Source organism: Peromyscus eremicus, chromosome 1 (genome assembly GCF_949786415.1).
Source record: "Peromyscus eremicus chromosome 1, PerEre_H2_v1, whole genome shotgun sequence".
NCBI lineage: Eukaryota > Metazoa > Chordata > Mammalia > Rodentia > Cricetidae > Peromyscus > Peromyscus eremicus.
The window spans coordinates 35537668-35556361 of record NC_081416.1 but is presented as its reverse complement, the minus strand read 5'-3'; the positions used below and the strand labels follow the sequence as shown (position 1 = coordinate 35556361).

Sequence of the window (18694 nt, the reverse complement as noted above, 5' to 3'; positions counted from 1 at the left end):
ACATGGCCTGTTTCTTAGACTCTGGGATACGAATGAGAAGCTATGATTAACAACAGGTGATCATGATGTAGTCCCTTGCATGGCCTTCTGGAGACACGACTTTTTCATGTTGCTGGAACTCAGAGGTGCAGGGGCTTTAGAGTGCTCCTCTATGAAGGGTGCATCTCTAGTATGCATCTCAAGATAGCCTTTGGTAAAGGCACTTACCCTGCAAGCCTGATGGACCACGAGTTCCATCCCTGGAAACTCCTTAAAGGTAGAAGGAGAGAAATGACTCCATAAAGTTGTCCCTTGACCTGCAAATGCATGCAGTGACATACATGACTCTCTCCCCTAATCGATGAGTCCATGATTTAAATCTTTAGAAAGAACTAGGTAAACAGAGCTTACAGTTTAGCTCTGAGGGCTTTGGATTGTGGGGAGTGTGATGCTCCCCAGACACTGGTACCGTCTCCCATGAATGGCTGTCAATCATTTGGGCAAACTGACAATCTCATCACTGTGAGAACAAGGAATTTGGGATATTTGTCCTAGGTTTAGGAACTGGAGTAAGAAGGAAGGATTCTGATTGGTAGTTTTGTTTTGTCTTAAATGTTCTAATTTTTGAGTTTGTGTTCCTTTTCTGATAGATTTAATTTCAAAACCAGATACCAGGAAGGTAAATTCTTGTTGTTAGCTGTAGATGTAGCATTAGAAATGAGTCTCTTGGCTGAGATGGCTCAGTGGGTAAGAGTGCTTGCTGTGCAGGCAATAGGACCCGAGTTCAAGTCCCTCAAACCCCTGTAAAGATCAGGTGTAGTTGTGTGCACCTGTAATCTGGGTACTGTAGGGGAAGGATTGGTAGGGAGACAGGAAAATTGCTGGTGCTTGCTGGCTGCCAGCCAAGCTCTGTATTCAGATGGAGATCTTAAGGGAATGAGGCAGAGAATGATAGAGAAGAACACCTATTCCTTCTGACCTCCACATGCCCCCCCCCCACTTACACATTTCACATATACACACAAGAAAATAAATGATTTTAATGGTGTTTTAAGCCAGCTGTGGCATACCACTATATGATCCTAGCACTTGGGAGGTAGATGTAGGATGGTCAAAAGGCCACTGTCATCCTCAGGTGCATAGTGAGTTTGAATCCCAGCTTGGGATGCATGAGGCCCTATCAGAACAAAAACCAAAAACACAATCAGCGGAAATTTGTGTCTCATAGTTCTTGAGTCTGGGACTTCCAACCTTAGGGTGTCCGCAGATTTAGCATGTGGTGAGTCTCTGCTTTCTAGGTCATAGGAGGCACCTGTGCTGTACCCTCCCACAGTATACAGGGTGAGGGAACTGTCTGTCCTTTCACATAGTCACTGGTCTCATTCGTGAGAGCTTTGCCTAATTTTGCTTAATTTCCTCTACCTCTTAATACCATCTATTTGAGGATTTGGATTCCAGCATAGGAATTTGGGGAGATACAAACTTTTAGAACATAGCAATCTGTTGGTTTTTTGTTTTTTTTGGTTGTGTGTGTGTGTGTGTGTGTGTGTGTGTGTACGTGTGTATGTGTGTGTGTGTGTGTGTGTATGTGTGTATGTGTGTGTGTGTGTGTGTGTGTGTGTGTGTGTTGTTTTTAAGACAAGCTCTCATCCTTTAAAGCCGCGGCTGGCCTTGCACCCTTAATAATCTTTCTGTCTCTGTCTAAGATCTGGGGTTACAGGCATGCACCAGCACTATCAGTTTAGCAGTTGAGTTTTTAAAGAAAATAATTATTTCATACCCAGATTTCTGTGTGAGTAGCAGGGAGCCTTTTGATAGATGGAGGATAATAGGGGACCAAACAGTATGACGGGAAAGGGTACCCCAAACTCCATGCAGGGAAATGACAGTTTGAACCCTCAGTATATTTTTAAACTGTAAAAGTAAAGCTCTAGAGAATTTGGCCAAATAGGAAAACTTTTATGTGTATGTAGCATAGACTCACTGAGAACCTTCTTGCTTCCCTGTGCTCTGTAGCGTCCTTGGCACATGCTGTCTCTATGGCATGGAGGGCAGCTAGGTCCAGACCCTAGCACTTGTGACTTGAGAGCTCCTGTTCTTGACTCTTTCTCCCAAAGGCTGCCTTCTTGACCCACATTCTCAAGAGCAGGGAAAGGATCTGCAAAGTATGGGTGCCTCAGCTCTTTCGCGCATTGAGAGTGCAGATCGCGGCTTCCTGTCACGGCTTCTTTTCGCTCTTACTCTGGACCTGGTGTTAACAGAATTGGTCGTTTTTGTTTCCCACATCTTAGGGAATGAGTGGTTTGAACAACCAGGTTTAATGCAGGGACCAGCTGCTTACAGCAGGGTAGCTGGCAGCTGGCAGAGAGGAGGGGATACAGCCAAGTTCCCGAGAGGTAGCATCATGGGATATGAGCATAATCCATGGTGCATGAAGCCTCCCTTGGGGTAGCACTTGCCATGTCATAGGCCTCCAAAAGTGTTAGTCGCTTTTCAGTGACCTCAACTCAGCATGAAAGGACCCCACAGAAGGTAGGATGCTGAATTCTTCATCTGAGAAACCTTTCCACCCAAGGGTCTAATCATGGAGATGAATGAAAGAGTGAGAGTTAAAGGGTGAAGTTTCTATTATCTGAGTACATCCAGTTAACAATACTTCATGTCTACTGAACCAACTGTGCGTACATTTTCTGGGCCATTTCCACAAGAGGGGTACCCTTAATTACCCACCTCTTTGTCTGTGCCTGTCTTATCACATCCCTATCAACAAAGGGACTTGATTTTATTACCCACTGCTCATGTCTTTTGTATTTTACAGATGTCATGCTTAGTAAGAAATGGAAATATGTGGGTTTATATTGTTTTCTGTTCAAGTGGGCAAGGACACCATGGGTGAAAGAAGACGAAGATATCTCTTTCCTAGAGCTACTCATCCCCGCTGCTAACAGGAGTGTCCATCCTGCAAAACCTGTGCAGAAATCTGATACAGGACAGACACCCTTAGTGGATGAAGGCATTTGTTTTTATTGGCATTTATGATAAGCCTAAATAGTGCAAGAATTTTTTTTAAGTCAGTTTTAAACTTGACTCGTGTTTTATACCCTTCCCCCCCTTAAAAAAAAGCACATTTTCTCATAAACATGCTGCCAATCTTTCAGGGGGAAAAAAAAGACATTTTAGGCCATGCACTCCTCTGGAGGTTCATAAATTTCCATCCCATTTCCTAGTGTACTTAATGTGAGAAGAGAATGTGTTACCATGCTGGGTTGGTCCTTCCCCCAGTTATCTCAGAGCAGAACTCACAGGAAGTGACGTTGTTCCTTAGCATGGTGCCCTGTGCACTGAGCATGTGTGCTGGAGAAGGCTCTCGCGGGGGGTGGGGAGTGGTTGGCCACTTCTCAAGCGGAGCCCTGTCCTTGCTCTTGTGGGCAGAACTCCAGACCAAGGCACATTTCTCTTTTCGTTTTGATTCTCTTTTCCTTTTAGGGATTAAAGCAGTATAAAAACAAGAACTGAAAAAGTTGTGGTTTGGAGAAGTGAAGGAACAACCTTACAGTGGTAAAAGAAGAAAGAGTTTACCCTCCCCCCCATCTTAAATACTTGCCCCTCCCCCCTCTTGGCATCTGAAACTTTCTGATATGTTCAGTTTAAATATTCTTTACTTCATTTATTTTTTACCCCCAACCTGTAGAAATCACTTACATTCCTATTTAATGCAGAGTGGTGATTTGCATAATCATCCTGTGTGCTGAGTCGCTTCTGAATGCACAGAAATTCTGTGCAGGTGAGGTGTGGGTATTTCGGTGTGTGTGTGTGTGTTGCCCTATTACTTCATATCAGGTGTGGTGGGATGGGATGTATCTATCCACTGAAGATCATGCCCTGTACCACCACCACCAAGCAGTGTTGGGACCACATTCTGGAGAGCCGGACAGTACAGTCTCCATTTTGGCTCCTTAAGGTAAGGGCTGAGGCAGAAGGCATTTTTGTATACTGACCGTAAGCCTAAATTGTTCATACTAGAGAGAGGGGACGAGATGAGCTAAAAATTCTGTTTTTGTTCAGTTTGAAGGTGTGGCGAAAGGCGTTAGGTAGCCAACCACAGGTTGTCTGGTGGTGTTTGTGGCCGGAGTCCAGTGCTGCCTGTAAATCTCCTGCGGGACAGGCACAGAACCTACTAGAGGGGGCTCACATCCTGAATCTAAGTGCAGGAAGCTGCATTGAGTTTCCTGGTCTCTGTAAAAAAAGTATTTATACAGTCAGTCAGAGAGAGGTGAAGTTTGCTTGGAAGTGGCCCCTGATAGCAGCTGGCAGGATGCACATGACAAGTCCATTGGCCTAAGGAGCATCTGTGCTGAGTTGTAGGAAACTAGAGAAATGTTTTGAAATTTGGCCCAGAAAAGAATCCTCCACAAGCTGCCAGCTAATATGGTACCCAAACTCTGGAAGTGCTTTCCTATGTCAGGGGATTTCCTGTTGGGTGGCGTACAGTAGTTAAATTGGACTTTTCTCTCCTTGTCCTGGATCCATAGAGATGAAAAGTTGAGCATATAGTCAGATAACTGAATCTTTGTGACCACTCTGTGAAAGAGGTTATTATTACTGTCCCCATTCTGCAGATGAGGAAGCAGACACCAGGGCTTGGTGACTTGGTCAGCTTCACAGAGCCAGTGGCTGAGAGAGCTAAGACCGTATTTTTATTTTTGGTAACTTTGTTATTTTTTGAGAGTTATTTTATTTCATGTGTATGAGTGTTTGGCCTGTATATGTTAATTATGCACATGCCTGGAGCCTGAGGAGGTCAGAAGAGATGTCAGATCCCCTGGAACTGGAGTCACAGAGCGTTGTAAGATGCCATGTGGATGTTGGGAATCGAACCTGGGTCCTCTGCAAGAACAAGTGCTCTCTAGCCCCTCCTAGTGGTGTTAAGTTAGACGTTGGCATATGTAAGTCCATGGTGGGGTTTCTGTTTCTCAATATTAAGAATGAAGCTTATATTTTAGTAATTGGGTAGGGCAGACCAGGTATATACCAGACGTGTCTTGGAGATAGGCAGACTAAAAATGGCTAGCTGACAACACCTTTCTTTTTTAAAAATAGTGACTTAGACTTAAATGTACCTCCAGGCCACGCAGACTTCTGCATCCTGCCTCTGTTTCCAGGCAGTGATGCTATGGAACGGGGTTGGTGGTGGGGAGGAGGGCTGAGACATGTGTCCACTGTTGCTGTGCTCTTTGGATGTTTCAGTTTATTTGAACTTAGAAATGAGGAGAAAGACTTTAACAGTGGAATTTTAAGTAATTCTTATGATACTATTCTACCAATAACAACCAAATTCTCTTCTCATAAAAAAAATTGTATTTTGAGACTCTAAAAGTAGTAAACTCATCATTAGAATACTTAGGCTGTTAATATATTTAATTCTGCTTGCACAGTGAGTAAGAGCTCTTGCCACCAAGCCTGAAGGCTGAGTTTGGTTCTCAGAATCCACATGGTGGAAGGAGGGAACTGACTCCTGCAAGTTGACCTCTGACCTCCACATGTGCACTGCTAGATGCCTGTCCCTCCCCTCCATAAATCAGTGAATGTAATTAAAAATTAAAGATAAATGTCAGAAATCTATATCTTTTTATATACGTGAAAACAGTGCAAAGGGAAAACATTCCCTAGTTTAGAGACCTCTAAAGAAAGGTATTCTAAAACTTCCCTCCCTAACTCACACCAGTGAACTTTAATGTTGAGAAATTGGTTTCTTAAATATGCATGAAAAAAGTTCCAAATAAAACATGTAATGAAGATATATGCATTTTGTAAAAGATCTTCCATTCAGAAAACAAACATTAAAGAATTTAGTTGAAAAAAAAACTTTATATGATGGTACATCCTGGACATAAAAATAAAGATCCATACATTTCACTCCAGAACTTCTTTTTAATCTATCCCCAAGAAGACCAAGACTACAAGTTAGCTTAAGAAAAAAATGTATCTAGCTCTATATTGTTTGGGGAATTTTACCTAATTATTGGGAGGGAAAGAAAAACAGACTGTGCCAGCTGTTGGGATGGAGGTACCTGCACACACACACACACACACACACACACACACACGCACGCACGCACGCACGCACGCACGCGCGCGCACGCACGCACGCACGCACGCACGCACATACACACGCACACACGCACACACGTATACTGATACTTCCCAGAGCAGTTTGTACTAGTTCTTCACATTCCTCATGTCACAATGTTTGCTTATGGCTTTCTCTGGATTGTCATTTAAGTCCTTTTCTAAATGGCATTTGTCAGAAATTGAAGAAATGTGTTCCATTTTCTATAATGCACGCCTTTGTATGGTTAATTATTGTGCCTCTCTGAAGTCTTAGACTGATTTTTGTGCTTAATGGCTTTATTTTTTTTTTCCTTAGGAAGGATATAGGAAATACTTGGATGAATGCCTGTTTGTGTTTTTAGCATCTGCTGACTGAGATTCTTTGGGTTTTTTTTTAAATTTTTTTATTTAAAATTTTTTTTTTTAAATTTACTAATTCATCTGGTAGCTTCAGCAATTGTATTTAATTTTAAGAAAACTGAGAACTCACCTGGAGGAGAGTTGAAGCAATTCTTATTTTAGATTTGTATCTAGCAGTTAATTGAAATTCCCAAAGTTTAATGCAGAAAAATAGCTGAAACTGAATTCAATAAAAAAGATTTGGTTTGCTTTTTTGAGACAGCCTCTCTTATAGCCCAGGTTGGCCACTGACTCTTGATTCCCCTGCCTCTACCTCTCAAGTGCTGGTATTACAGGTCTGTGCCGCTACGCCAAGCTTCCAAGATAGGATAAAGATTGCATGCCATCATCTGAAAATAAGAGGAAATAATGGCCTTCTTTAGTATTCGCTAATTTTCATTAGGGGAAATGAGCATGTTTTACCCCAAATGTTGAATAGTTTCAGAAATATTTTACTACTATGTAATTAGAGTAAAATTCAGTTCCTGGGCTTCACTATAAGTAAGCCCAAAGTAAGCTTTCAGAAGCACCAAGGGAAAAAGTGTGAGCCTCTCAGTTGCTAGACCAGTGAGCTCCTTAACCCTATTCACTGGATTCCCATAGCCAGCACTGGATCCCACAGCCAGCATTTCACTGGATCCCACAGCCAGCATTGGATCCCACAGCCAGCACCGGATCCTACAGCCATCACCGGATCCCACAGCCAGCACTGGATCCCATAGCCAGCACTGGCACTTGAGACAGAGGCCTTAGTAGCAGTTTGCAAAGTGAGACTTTAGGGCCACACCCATTGCATCTGATTGTTGTAGAACTCTCTTTTCTAAAGTTTGAGTGCACCTGTGAGTCTTTAAAAACAACAACAAAAAACTCACCCCAGAATGTGGCATTAAAAACCAGCTTGTCATTTCCTTGATTTATTACAGCTAGGAGTCATTTTTTTTGGATGCTTTTGACAATATTCATTAGTGCATGCCATTTCCCCGTGGGGTACACACTAGATTATGTTTTCCTTTTCACCTCTGCCCCTCATTCCTTTTCCTCCTTTGTGCCCTCCATTAGTCAGCTCTTTGGTGGTGAAGACCCTGGAGGTCTCCAGCCCTAGGTAGTGGTTGAGGGGTGGAGGAGCATGGTAAGCAGGTGTCCTTCCTTCTGTCCTGTCCTGCCCATGTCCCTCTTGTCTCACAGGCCCTGGGCAGGAGCTGCTGCTGAGTGGCCAGAGCACCCCACAGAAGCTGTCAGCCCCGGCAGCCAGCGGCCGACCCTCGCCTGCACCCCCAGCCGCTGCCCAGCCCACGGCCACAGCTGTACCCGGGCCCTCGGTACAGCAGGCTGCCCCAGGGCAGCCGTCTCCCGTCCTGCAGCTGCAACAGAAGCAGAGCCGTATCAGCCCCATCCAGAAGCCGCAAGGCCTCGACCCCGTGGAGATCCTGCAGGAGCGAGAGTACAGGTACTGCTGATGATCAAGCCAGGTCGTTACCGGGGCCCGGGGCTGACTGACGTGCCCCAGAGGGCGGTGTTCTAGTAGTACTGGACACCAGGAGGGGTGAAGAGAGACCAGAGGAGGACTCATGCCGTGGCAGTGATTTCAGAACAGTTGTAGAGAAAGTTCACATGCTGTTGGGTGGGTCCTTCCACGATGCTGAGTAGGACAAACTGTGACTTCTCTCTCATTCAATCAGAAACCTTTATCTGTCCCATCCGCTTGCCAGGTTCTGGGAATTTGAAGATCAAAAGCCCAGTCCAAAGTTCCTTAATTTCAGGGTGGTCCATCTCAGGCTTGAATCATGAAATAGCTTGTCCTTGATTGTCAGTGTGTTCCTGAACAACTGATGACTGAGATGGTCATGTTGAGTATCTTGTCTGAGTCCATCCTTCAGAATACTGGCCCAGCTTATGGTACAAAAAAGCATACTGTATAGATTGATACAATGTGTTCTGTGTTTTAATTCCCAGAAGTTGGCCCAGCTTTAGGGATAAGCCTTAGGTCTCTGTCTTCAAATGGGATCCTTAGTTAAACTCTTAATCCAGACACTTGTCACCTGATTTGACACAGTTGTGTCTAAATTAGGGATTGGCAAACTTTTCCTGTAAAGGACCAGATGGAAAACATCTAATGTTTTGCAGGGCCATATGTCTTAGACACAGATAGTCAGCTCTGCCCTTTTTGTGGGAAAACACCCATAGACTGTGGTGTCTTGGCTTTGTTCCAATAAAACTTTATTTAGAAAAGCAACTGTGGACAAGATTTGGCCCACAGGCTTTATTTAGCAGACCCTTTAAGCAAATGGCCAACAACCATGAAAAACGGAGTCCAGTAAGTTTTATGATGAAATGAAGCTAAGATTTTGGGTTCTGCAGCCTGCCTGGAAGCATATTCTGTGAGAAACAGCTCTGTTGTCTTCGTCAGGTTACATTACTTTCCTATGACTTCTTAACATGTTAAAAATATTATAGTATTTTTTTCCATAGAGTCAAAAAAGGTAAAAATTTTGGAAACTTTCAGAAATATTGGTGTCAATTATTTTCCTCTAATTAACTTGAATTAAAAGAAAATTCATTGTTAAAAATTAGAGAATGCTAGTCAGTAAGCAGTGTTTGGGTTCTCTTTAAGAGCACTACCTTAATCTTTAGTAAAAGGCGTGTAGCTTGCTATGAAATTAAATAAAATATAACTGGTGTGGAGAGTCATTTTGGAGACATCCCAGTAACACCAGGTATTAGATGTGGGTTGCCTTTTGGAGTGGAAATATGGCTTTATTTTCTCATTTCTGTTACTGGTCATCAGTGGGAACATTTCTCCTGTCCTTCCCAGTTGCCATGTGCACCTGGGCATCAGGGCCAGGCAGAGTCTGTTGGGGAAATACTTGTGGATCATAAAGTCAAACATAAGGACACCCAGGGCCTAAAACCTCTTCAGACGCCATATCTTCATTATGTTATTGAGAAAAGAAAGTCATTAATAATTATTGGGGGACGGTCAATTAGAAGAAAGAGCAGAATCGTGGGGTGACTCTGAAATTCTACCTTGCCTAAAATCTACTATGCGTTTGCCCTGCCCAGAGGTTGCAAAGATGCTGGGAGCTTTGTTGGCTCATGACAGCTACCCTCAGAAGACCTTCTCTGCACCTAGACATTTTATGTAACACCTGTTACTCGGCCTCTGTGTGTGTGTGTGTGTGTGTGTGTGTGTGTGTGTGTGTGTGCATACATGTGCATGTGTGTGCGTGTAAACTGCTTTGTGGACTTCTAAATTTTTTTTGTCATTATTTCCAGAATTTTAATTACAGGGCTTTCCTATAATCTCATTTTAGAGCCATTTTTAGAAGTGTGAGCTTAATGGATTATCTTCCAATGTATTAAGTAATGGTATTTTTTAGCCTATTTCAATGCATTAAAACATTTGTAACATATATAATCTTCCTATAATAACTTTTTATTGCATTTATTCCCTCTATTTATCTATTTGTTTATTTATTTATTTATGGCATGTCTGTGCTACCTCACAAGTATGGTCCTGTGGGAGTTGGCTCTTTTCCTTCCCGCTATGTGTTTTCTGGAGATTACGACCACGGTCAAGTGCCTTTACCCCTACCTACTTAGCCATCTCACCTGCCCCATTCTCCTATGTTAATAAAAACTATATCTACCGCCAGGCGGTGGTGGCGCACGCCTTTAATCCCACCACTCGGGAGGCAGAGCTAGGCAGATCTCTGTGAGTTTGAGGCCAGCCTGGGCTACCAAGTGAGTTCCCGGAAAGGCGCAAAGCTATACAGAGAAACCCTGTCTCGAAACATCAAACAAAAAGAAAGAAAGAAAGAAAAAGAAAAAATTATATCTACCAGTTTCTCTTATTGCATGCCTAGAATCTCAGCACATGGAATGTTCTGGCAGTAGAATCATGAGATCAAGGCCAGCCTAGAGTACTTAGTGGAACCCTATCTCAAAAAATAAAACAACTAAAAATCATGTGCATCTCAGAATGTGGTTGAATAGTTATTTTCATATTACTATCATTTGATAAATGCCTCTAGTTTTGTAAAACTAAAGCTGCAAGGTTTTGGGGTTGCCAAAGGCCTCGTGGTACCTTTGGCCTGAGTGTCCCCATGGCCATCTGGAGAAGAATGAACTTGTGCTGGCAGCATTAGAGGGGCATGCCTTATCTTGTTTAGTCATGGAACAAAAGCTGGCTTTCGCCTCTATAAAGACATTCAATGGCAGAGATTAAGTTTATCATCAGAGGGGTTACATTAAATCTCTCCCACACTCATACGGGACAGGTATTAGATGCGTTTCTCTCCTGCCGCCTGTGATGGGCTAGCCCACTAGGCCTTCTCCCCCCCCAGTCACTAGGCTCTGCCTGGCTAGTGCACCTTTGTCACCTGGCTAAAGATCTGAATAAGGTCCAAACAGATCCCTTTTGGGATTTCATAGGCTCTGACAGAGCAAAGTATCATACAACAGAAATCCCGTAACATCTTCATTTCTTTGGCTCTGGTCCTTGTCTCCAGAAACGGAATGAAATTATTAGGATGTTATACTTCTTTAAGCCATTTGGCTGCTCTTCTCCATTTGCCATAAACTCATAAAATTTTGACACACCAACCTTCTTCTTTTAGTTGCAGCTTAAGTGAGTTTCTGTCTGTGTATGCACTGGCCTTAGATCTGTACAGCCCTGGGATTGAAAACATTTACCTCCCTTTTAGATTGTGTGCTCTCCTTTTGACTCACCTTTGTTTTTTTTTGTTGTTGTTGTTTTGTTTTTTTTTTTCTAAAATAGGAATTTGTTCTTCTTTCTCTGGTGTCAGTTCTGCGTGCTGCACTCACCCCTCACCCCCCCAACCCCCACCTTTGGGTACCAGTTCTTGACCCTTCTGTACAGCACTTCATTTCCTTCTGTGTTCAATCAGAGAGTACTTTAGGAGCTTACACGGACATGTAAACTAATTCTCTGTAAACAAATATTTGCATGGAGGACGCAGTTCACACTTAGAAGAGTTTATTTGAGAAGGGTATCTGTGAATTACACCAGACTTGAGTGTGGAACAGAATTGAGTGTGGAAATGGGTTAGGAGACATGTATGTATGTATATCTTACCTCTGTCTGTCTGTCTGTCTCTCTGTCTCTCTCTCTCTCTCTCTCTCTCTCTCTGTGTTTCCTTGTCTTGCCCCCGTCACTATCACAACTCTGAAAATTCCTTCTCAAAAATTGCTGCTAGCCACTCTGCCGGAAGAGTCACCAAAGTCACACATGTTCCCTTTCTCTCCCCCTCGCTCTTTAAAGTATCACTCAGTTCCTTGAAGGAACAAAATGTACCAGTGTCATTTTCTGTTCAAATAACTCTCCTACAGGAATCATAAACTTCTCCCCTGGACCCGAACAAATATCTGTTGCCTTTAATGGAACTCTTTTCCTTGCCAGAGCAGTAACCCTTCTTGATTTACTCTTCCGTCTGTATGAAAAACCTGTGTGACCTAATTCTGCTTCAATTTTCTGTGCTCGTGAGGACACTAAATGAGTCTCCTGCAGTCAGGCAGGATTACATCTTGCTGCTGTTTTGGGAAGTTTAGAATCCTGACTCTCTTTATCGGACTTCCTGCTGAATCCCATTGATGGGAAGATGAAATTGTTTGGAGAGGAGCATTATTTAAAATGAAGATTTCCATTAAGCACGACAACAACAGAGAGAGAGTTTTCTGTGCTAGACCTCCCCCACCCCCCCACCCCCCACCCCGTAACCTTACCACCCACCCCGTGCACCGCATCGAGGATGTATGATTTTGCTGTAAAATCTCCTCCTCCTCTTTTCTTGAGTTTGCACTTTGTCCTTCATCCTCTCTTCCACTGAAAAAGAGATTCTTCTATGTCGGGCACTCTTGGATGCACCAGTAAACCAGTTCTCTTTTGGAGAAGCAGTCTTGGCAGGGAGAAGCGCACCTTTGGCTCCTACCTTCTGCAGTGGACCCAGGTCCCCCAACTCCATTACCACCACTCCATTACCTCACTTCCCCCTCTGCGCTCCAGCTTCCCACTCAGTTCAGGGTGGGTCAGTCTCAGCACTGTCAGTCCAGGTGTCCTGTAGTCACTTTTATTCATCCTAGAGCCTGTCCTTTGGAAGAAGCTGCCGTTCCTTGACTTTAGTACCTGACTCACCGTATCATCCCGAACCAAAATACACAGGGGGAGTTTAAGTTCTAGGATATCCAAAAAGAAAAGGACACATGGAGTCCAGAACCCAAGGATATAACATAATGAACTTGTGGGTGACACCATCTCCCACCACTGCAGTAGCTAAGTCTTTGATCTTGATAATAAGTGTGATCTTGATAATAAGTGTGATCTTGATGATAAGATTACAAAGCAGAGTGGTTTTAAAGGTAAAAAACTGGTTTCATTTTCCTTTTTTTCTTTGTGTGTGTTTGTGTGTGTCTGTGTCTGTGTGTCTGTGTGTCTGTGTTTGTGTTTTTCTCTTCATACATTCAGTGTTTAGATATAACTTCTTTTCCATATTTGGACATTTACGGCTACATAGATAGATGGGAAAAACCAACTGAATAATAATCCATGTAATATAGGTTTTGATTTTGGATTCCTCCAGTGTTGTCTTAGTTAGGGTTTCTATTGCTACCACGAAACTCCATGACCAAATGCAACTCGGGGAGGAAAGGGTTTGTTTGCTTATACTTCAGCATTGCTGTTCATCCCTGAAGGAAGTCAGGACAGGAACTCAAAACAGGGCAGGATCCCAGAAGCAGGAGCTGATGCAGAGGCTGTGGAGGAGAGCCTCTTACTGACTTCCTTCCCCTGGCCTGCTCAGCCTGCTCTTCCTTATAGAACCCAGGACTACCTGCCCAGGGATGGAACCACCCACCACGAGCTAGGCCTCCCTCCATAATCTCTAAATGAGAAAATGCCTTACAGCTGGATCTCATGGATGACTCCAGCTTGTGTCAAGTTGACACACAAAACCAGCCAGTACAGATGTCAACGTGTTTCTTCAGTTTTCTCATTAGTAAAGTGGGACCACAGCAGCATTTATTTACATGTGCCCTCTCTCTCTCTCTCTCTCTCTCTCTCTCTCTCTCTCTCTCTCTCTCTCTCTGTGTGTGTTGAGAATCAGAATTGTTTTTTTAAATGCAGTCAGTGCAGTGAATATTAACTGGGTTAACTCATTACTAACTTTTATTATCATTTCTTTCTTTTCAATTCTATTCTCAGTTTTGTCCCAAAACTGGGGGAGGAGTTTATTCTAAACTGGATTTCAGTGGTGTGTATTTATAAAAGTAAGGCTTGAAACCGGTTTATATGTGTCAGAGCCTTAGCAGCCAGGGACTAGAGAGAGACACCTTTTCTTCTCCAGTCTGCCTTCATTAGGAGGAAGTACTTGCAATTATATTTTCGATGGTGTCTAAAATGAGAAACCCCAGCATCCCTTTCAGGAAATGCTATTCACTGCTGCCCCTGATTTTTGCAGATGCCAGTTTGCTAGCTTTTCTCAACCAAGCACCACACAGAGGAAGTGGCTGTGGTTGGCAGGGCTCTCTCGGAATGTCTCTAGCTGGCTGACTTCTGTGGCCTCAGCTCCTAAAACTGCACTTGCCACTCTGCTTTAGCTGCCTGCAGTCACTGTTGCCTCAGAACAGAAGGAAGAACTGTGGTGTTGGCTTTGCATGCCACGGCAGGCTGGGAGTGGGGCCGCTAGCCAGACTGCCTATGTGTTCTCTCTGTTGAGAGCAAGCAAGGGTGTCTAACCCCCCCCCCCCCCCCCCGTGTCCCCTCAATGTAGTATGAAGTTCCTTTCCAGGTCTTAGAGAGAAGCTACCATAGAAGTTCAAGGGGTTGTGTAGTGTGAAGCGCCTGTCTTCAGGAGTTCAAAGGTAGCTCTTTCTTGGTTAACATTGGAAAATCTTGTTGGGGCCCTGAGTAAGATAGCTGAGCAGCCAAAGGCATCTATGGCCTTCACTCCCGGAATGAGAAACTGACATTCACAAGCTGTCCTCTTCTGTCCACACACGCACTGTGGCATGTGCACTCCCCACCCCCACCCCCACCCCAGTAAGTAAATATGTGTAAACTTTTTCTTTTAAGAAAAGAAAATCCAACTGGATGTTAGAAATCGACTGTCAGTGTGCGGAATATAGGAACCTAAACCCAAAGCTGTTGTTGATCATAGAAGACTAAGTCCTCTGCCTGCTCCCATCCCCCTCTTTCTTATTTCCTTCTAGACTTCAGGCTCGCATAGCTCATAGGATACAAGAACTGGAAAGTCTGCCTGGCTCGTTGCCACCAGATTTACGAACCAAAGCCACTGTGGAACTGAAGGCGCTTCGGTTACTCAATTTCCAACGGCAGGTAATACCTTTTCCCCAGTGAATCCATGATGTAGGAAATCAATGTAATTGTTCCTAAAGTGTGATCTGTGAGCTTCCTCGAGTCTGCTCAATATTGTTGTAAAGCTAGGAACTTCGTAAAATAGCATGTCTTTAGACTGACGGCTCAGAGCTGAAAGTAATGAATATGAACTACTTATTATCCCCCCCCCCCCCCCCCCCCCCCGTGTATCAGAAACATTTTTCCTCGTGTACAAGATCAGTTATTGCGTTTTGGTACTGTGGATGAAAACCATGACAACAGATCGTGGAGAGCTGTGACTTGCCTTCATGGCTTCCAGGAAAACCAAGGAGGCGGTAGATGGATAATGTTCCTGGTAAACCCAAATGTGCAAAGCAAATCCGTGACCCCAGAAACAGAAAGCATGATTGTCTCTTTCCTAATCACTAGTCCATGTTTGTAGAAACACACAAAAAAACCAATGTCACGTCCCTTAATTATTCATCAAAACCTAACTCAGGGGCACTTGGTCACATCAGACTCACTCACACGTTGACTAATTAGTGAGTTACTGTCTCCTAGAACTCGTTGTTGAACTCTGGTATAATGGTCTATTTTCTGATTTCTGAATCGGTAGGCATGGAGTGGAATGCAGTAGCACTAATTTTCCCTTGGCTGAGTTTTGTCAAAGTGTGCTGGTCCCCGTCCACAGATTGCCTGGCTAAACCAAAGGGACAAGGAGCACCTTCTGTCAGTCACATGGGGTCGTGCTAACTCTCGGGGGCGTGCAGAATGGATTGTTAATGAGTAAGCATAGTCTGGAAGTGTTGAATTTGGCCTGTTGGAAGATCTGACCAAAATCACAAGGCCCCTGTCTATGAACTCGAGTACACATTTCACTTCTGGGGTGGCATGTGATAGAAGGGCATCTGGTATCTGGGTGCTGCTTGGCTAGGGGTTTCAAAGGGCAGATTTCAGGTTAAATTTAAAAGAAGAAGAAACAGAATGATTCCATTACATCTTAGTTAGAGGGAACTTTCTCATAGGAATGGATAAAGCGTTTGACATAGATTTGCCAAGTGTATATTAGACGCATGTGTTCTCAAGTATGAGATGTGATTCCGTCCTGGAGTCCTGCTGCTCCCTAGTTCTTGTTCGATATTACTGGAAAATCTATTATCTATGAAGTTTCCTGTGTCGATGGGATGGGACTGATGCCAGTTTCAGGTTCAACTGAATGGTTATTATAAGGTGAACCCCCAAGTTCCCACTGCCTACTTCTATATAATATGCAATACAGTTACATTGTTTATGATGAGAAGCTAAAACAAATCCATGATGTAACATAAGATTTAAATGCTAAAGAACATTATTACCAGAGAGGGAGGAAACCCGGACTGGTATTTCTCATCATTTATTTGAAGTTATGAATTACATCGTTGGAGTTACTGCTGTTACTTGGAACATAGATAGACGGTAACTCTCTTGTTCTTGTAGATCAATAAAAGAATGATATTGTGACAGTTAAAAAAATTAAAAGGCTTATTGACTAAGTAACATCATTATGATAATTAAATGAAATGAGTAACTTTATTTCAAACCCAGCACAGCATCCTCATTTTTTTTCTGTTACAGAACTAAAATTGTTTTTGATGTGAATTACGAGGAAAAAAGAGTTATACCATCTTTAAAATTACCATTTAAATGTGCACAGTTTCAGCTCTTGTTTTTAGTATAGCCAGCCAGCTGCAATGGGATTGAGAAAAGTGCGTTGAGTCCCCTTTCTGTTTCATTGAGTTGAGGTCAGGGCCCAGGACCTGGCTTCTGTTGGTGGCAGGGACCCGCTAACTGCTCTTCTCCTGATAGTTGAGACAGGAGGTGGTGGCCTGCATGCGGAGGGATACCACCCTGGAGACGGCCTCAATTCCAAAGCTTACAAGCGGAGCAAACGCCAGACCCTGCGAGAGGCGCGCATGACCGAGAAACTGGAGAAGCAGCAGAAGATAGAGCAGGAGAGGAAGCGTCGGCAGAAGCACCAGGTCCTTAGACCTTTGCACACCCTTCCTGGTCAGAGGTGCCCCATGTGGTCAGAGGTTGGGGTCACCATGTTTTCCAGGTTGGGGTGGGTGGGGGGTGTCCATACAACAGAAAGGTAACCTGGAGTTTCTATAGTACAGAGACATCGTTTCAGAGATGGGAGAGTGCCCTGCTTGGCTTTGAGTTGCTGTGATAAAAGGCTGACCAAAAGCGTGGGGGGAGGAAAGGGCTTATTTGATTTGCAGGTTAACAGTCCATCATTAAGGGAAGCCCAGGAAGGAACTCGAGGCAGGAACTGAAGCCAAGACTTTGGAGGAACACTTCTCACTGACCCTCTCTTTCCTCCCTCTCCCTCCCTCTCCCTGCATATGTAGTTGTGTGCCCTGTGCATGCTTGATGCTCATAGAGGCCAGAAGGTGGTGGCTTTGGATCCCCCTGGGAGCTAGAGTTACAGGTGGTTTTGAGCAACAATATGATGGTGCTGGGAATTGAACCCATACCTTCTATAAGGTGAACAAGTGCTCTTAATTGCTGAGCCATCTTCCAGCCCCGAGCGCGAAGTTATTTTTCTACAGTATTCTAGGCTCTTTGAAGGACCCAGCTGGAGGATTCATGGGGGCAGATCTTAAAAATCATTCCTTTCTAGAGGGTTGGAAACATTGATGTAGGATTTGGTTTTTGTCTCATGATTGTTTTATTGTGCTTAATCTAGTGCCTAACTTAGTTTCCTTTTGCAAAAAGAAAAAGAAAAAAAAAATGAAAGATTTTAGTGTAAGTAGGGTACATATTTCCCCTCCTTCTGAAAAGTGAATTAGGATTACATATGGCAGTTTCAGCTTTGTATAAACTTATTTTGCATCACAGTTCTAAATTTAAGTTGGAACAGAAGAAATGTGGTTTTCACTGGAAATGCCCAGAACCCTCATGTTTATTTCAGGGTGACAGAACAATGCGCTGTAAACTTTTTCATTGAGGTTTTATAGGTCAGCCTTTGTCCTTGCTCTTTCCATTGCTGGTGACCGCACCCTGGAGGTGAGGGCGGCATCTCTTCCCTAGGCTTACAGCGTACAGATAAAGGAAGTCTTCCTTCCCACTAGCCCATAGCCCAGTTAGTCTTTTTTGCCTTTCCCCCATTTTTGGACGTCCCACACTGTGGAGTGAAGGCGTCCACTCTTGCCTAGGCGCACAATCACACTAGCCCAGAGCCCATGACCTGTACTGCCGAGGCTCCAGGGAGGGCCCCCACCATCAATAGACTGCAGTCTTTGAGTGATGTCAGTGCACATGGCGGCATCTTTGGGGATGCCGATGCTTCACTGAGAAGTGTACCTACCCAAAGCATCCCTTTCTCCCTCTCATGAATCCTGTAGGAATACCTGAACAGTATTTTGCAACATGCGAAAGATTTTAAGGAGTATCATCGGTCTGTGGCTGGGAAGATCCAGAAGCTGTCCAAAGCAGTGGCGACTTGGCATGCTAACACCGAAAGGGAGCAAAAGAAGGAGACGGAGCGGATCGAGAAGGAGAGGATGCGGAGGCTGATGGTAAGGGCCCCACGTGAGACTGGGAAGACACTCTGCTTGCATCTTCCTGTACTGAGAATGTGACACGAGGCATCAAGAGAAGAAAGGGAAGCTGCTCGTCACACACACACACACACACACACACACACACACACACACACACACACACACGCAAAACATTCATATGTGTCTGAACTTCTGGAGTTAGAGTGAGAACTTTCTTTTTAATAATCCAGGGTTGCACATGAGGAGCCATAGTAGTTTTGTGTCCTAGGGTACCATCATCATCCCCTTATGTAGCTTCTCAAGAAAGGCG

At 43.9% G+C, this 18694-nt stretch overlaps 1 protein-coding gene across 1 annotated transcript in view; it reads left to right on the top strand.

Annotated features, from left to right (window-relative positions):
• Smarca2 (SWI/SNF related, matrix associated, actin dependent regulator of chromatin, subfamily a, member 2) overlaps nucleotides 1-18694 on the top strand; it is a 172882-nt gene that overhangs the window by 26311 nt on the left and 127877 nt on the right. The window contains 5 exon segments of the mRNA XM_059259437.1: nucleotides 7675-7936; nucleotides 14713-14839; nucleotides 16685-16733; nucleotides 16736-16857; nucleotides 18226-18399. Coding sequence (XP_059115420.1) covers nucleotides 7675-7936; nucleotides 14713-14839; nucleotides 16685-16733; nucleotides 16736-16857; nucleotides 18226-18399 — 734 coding nt within the window.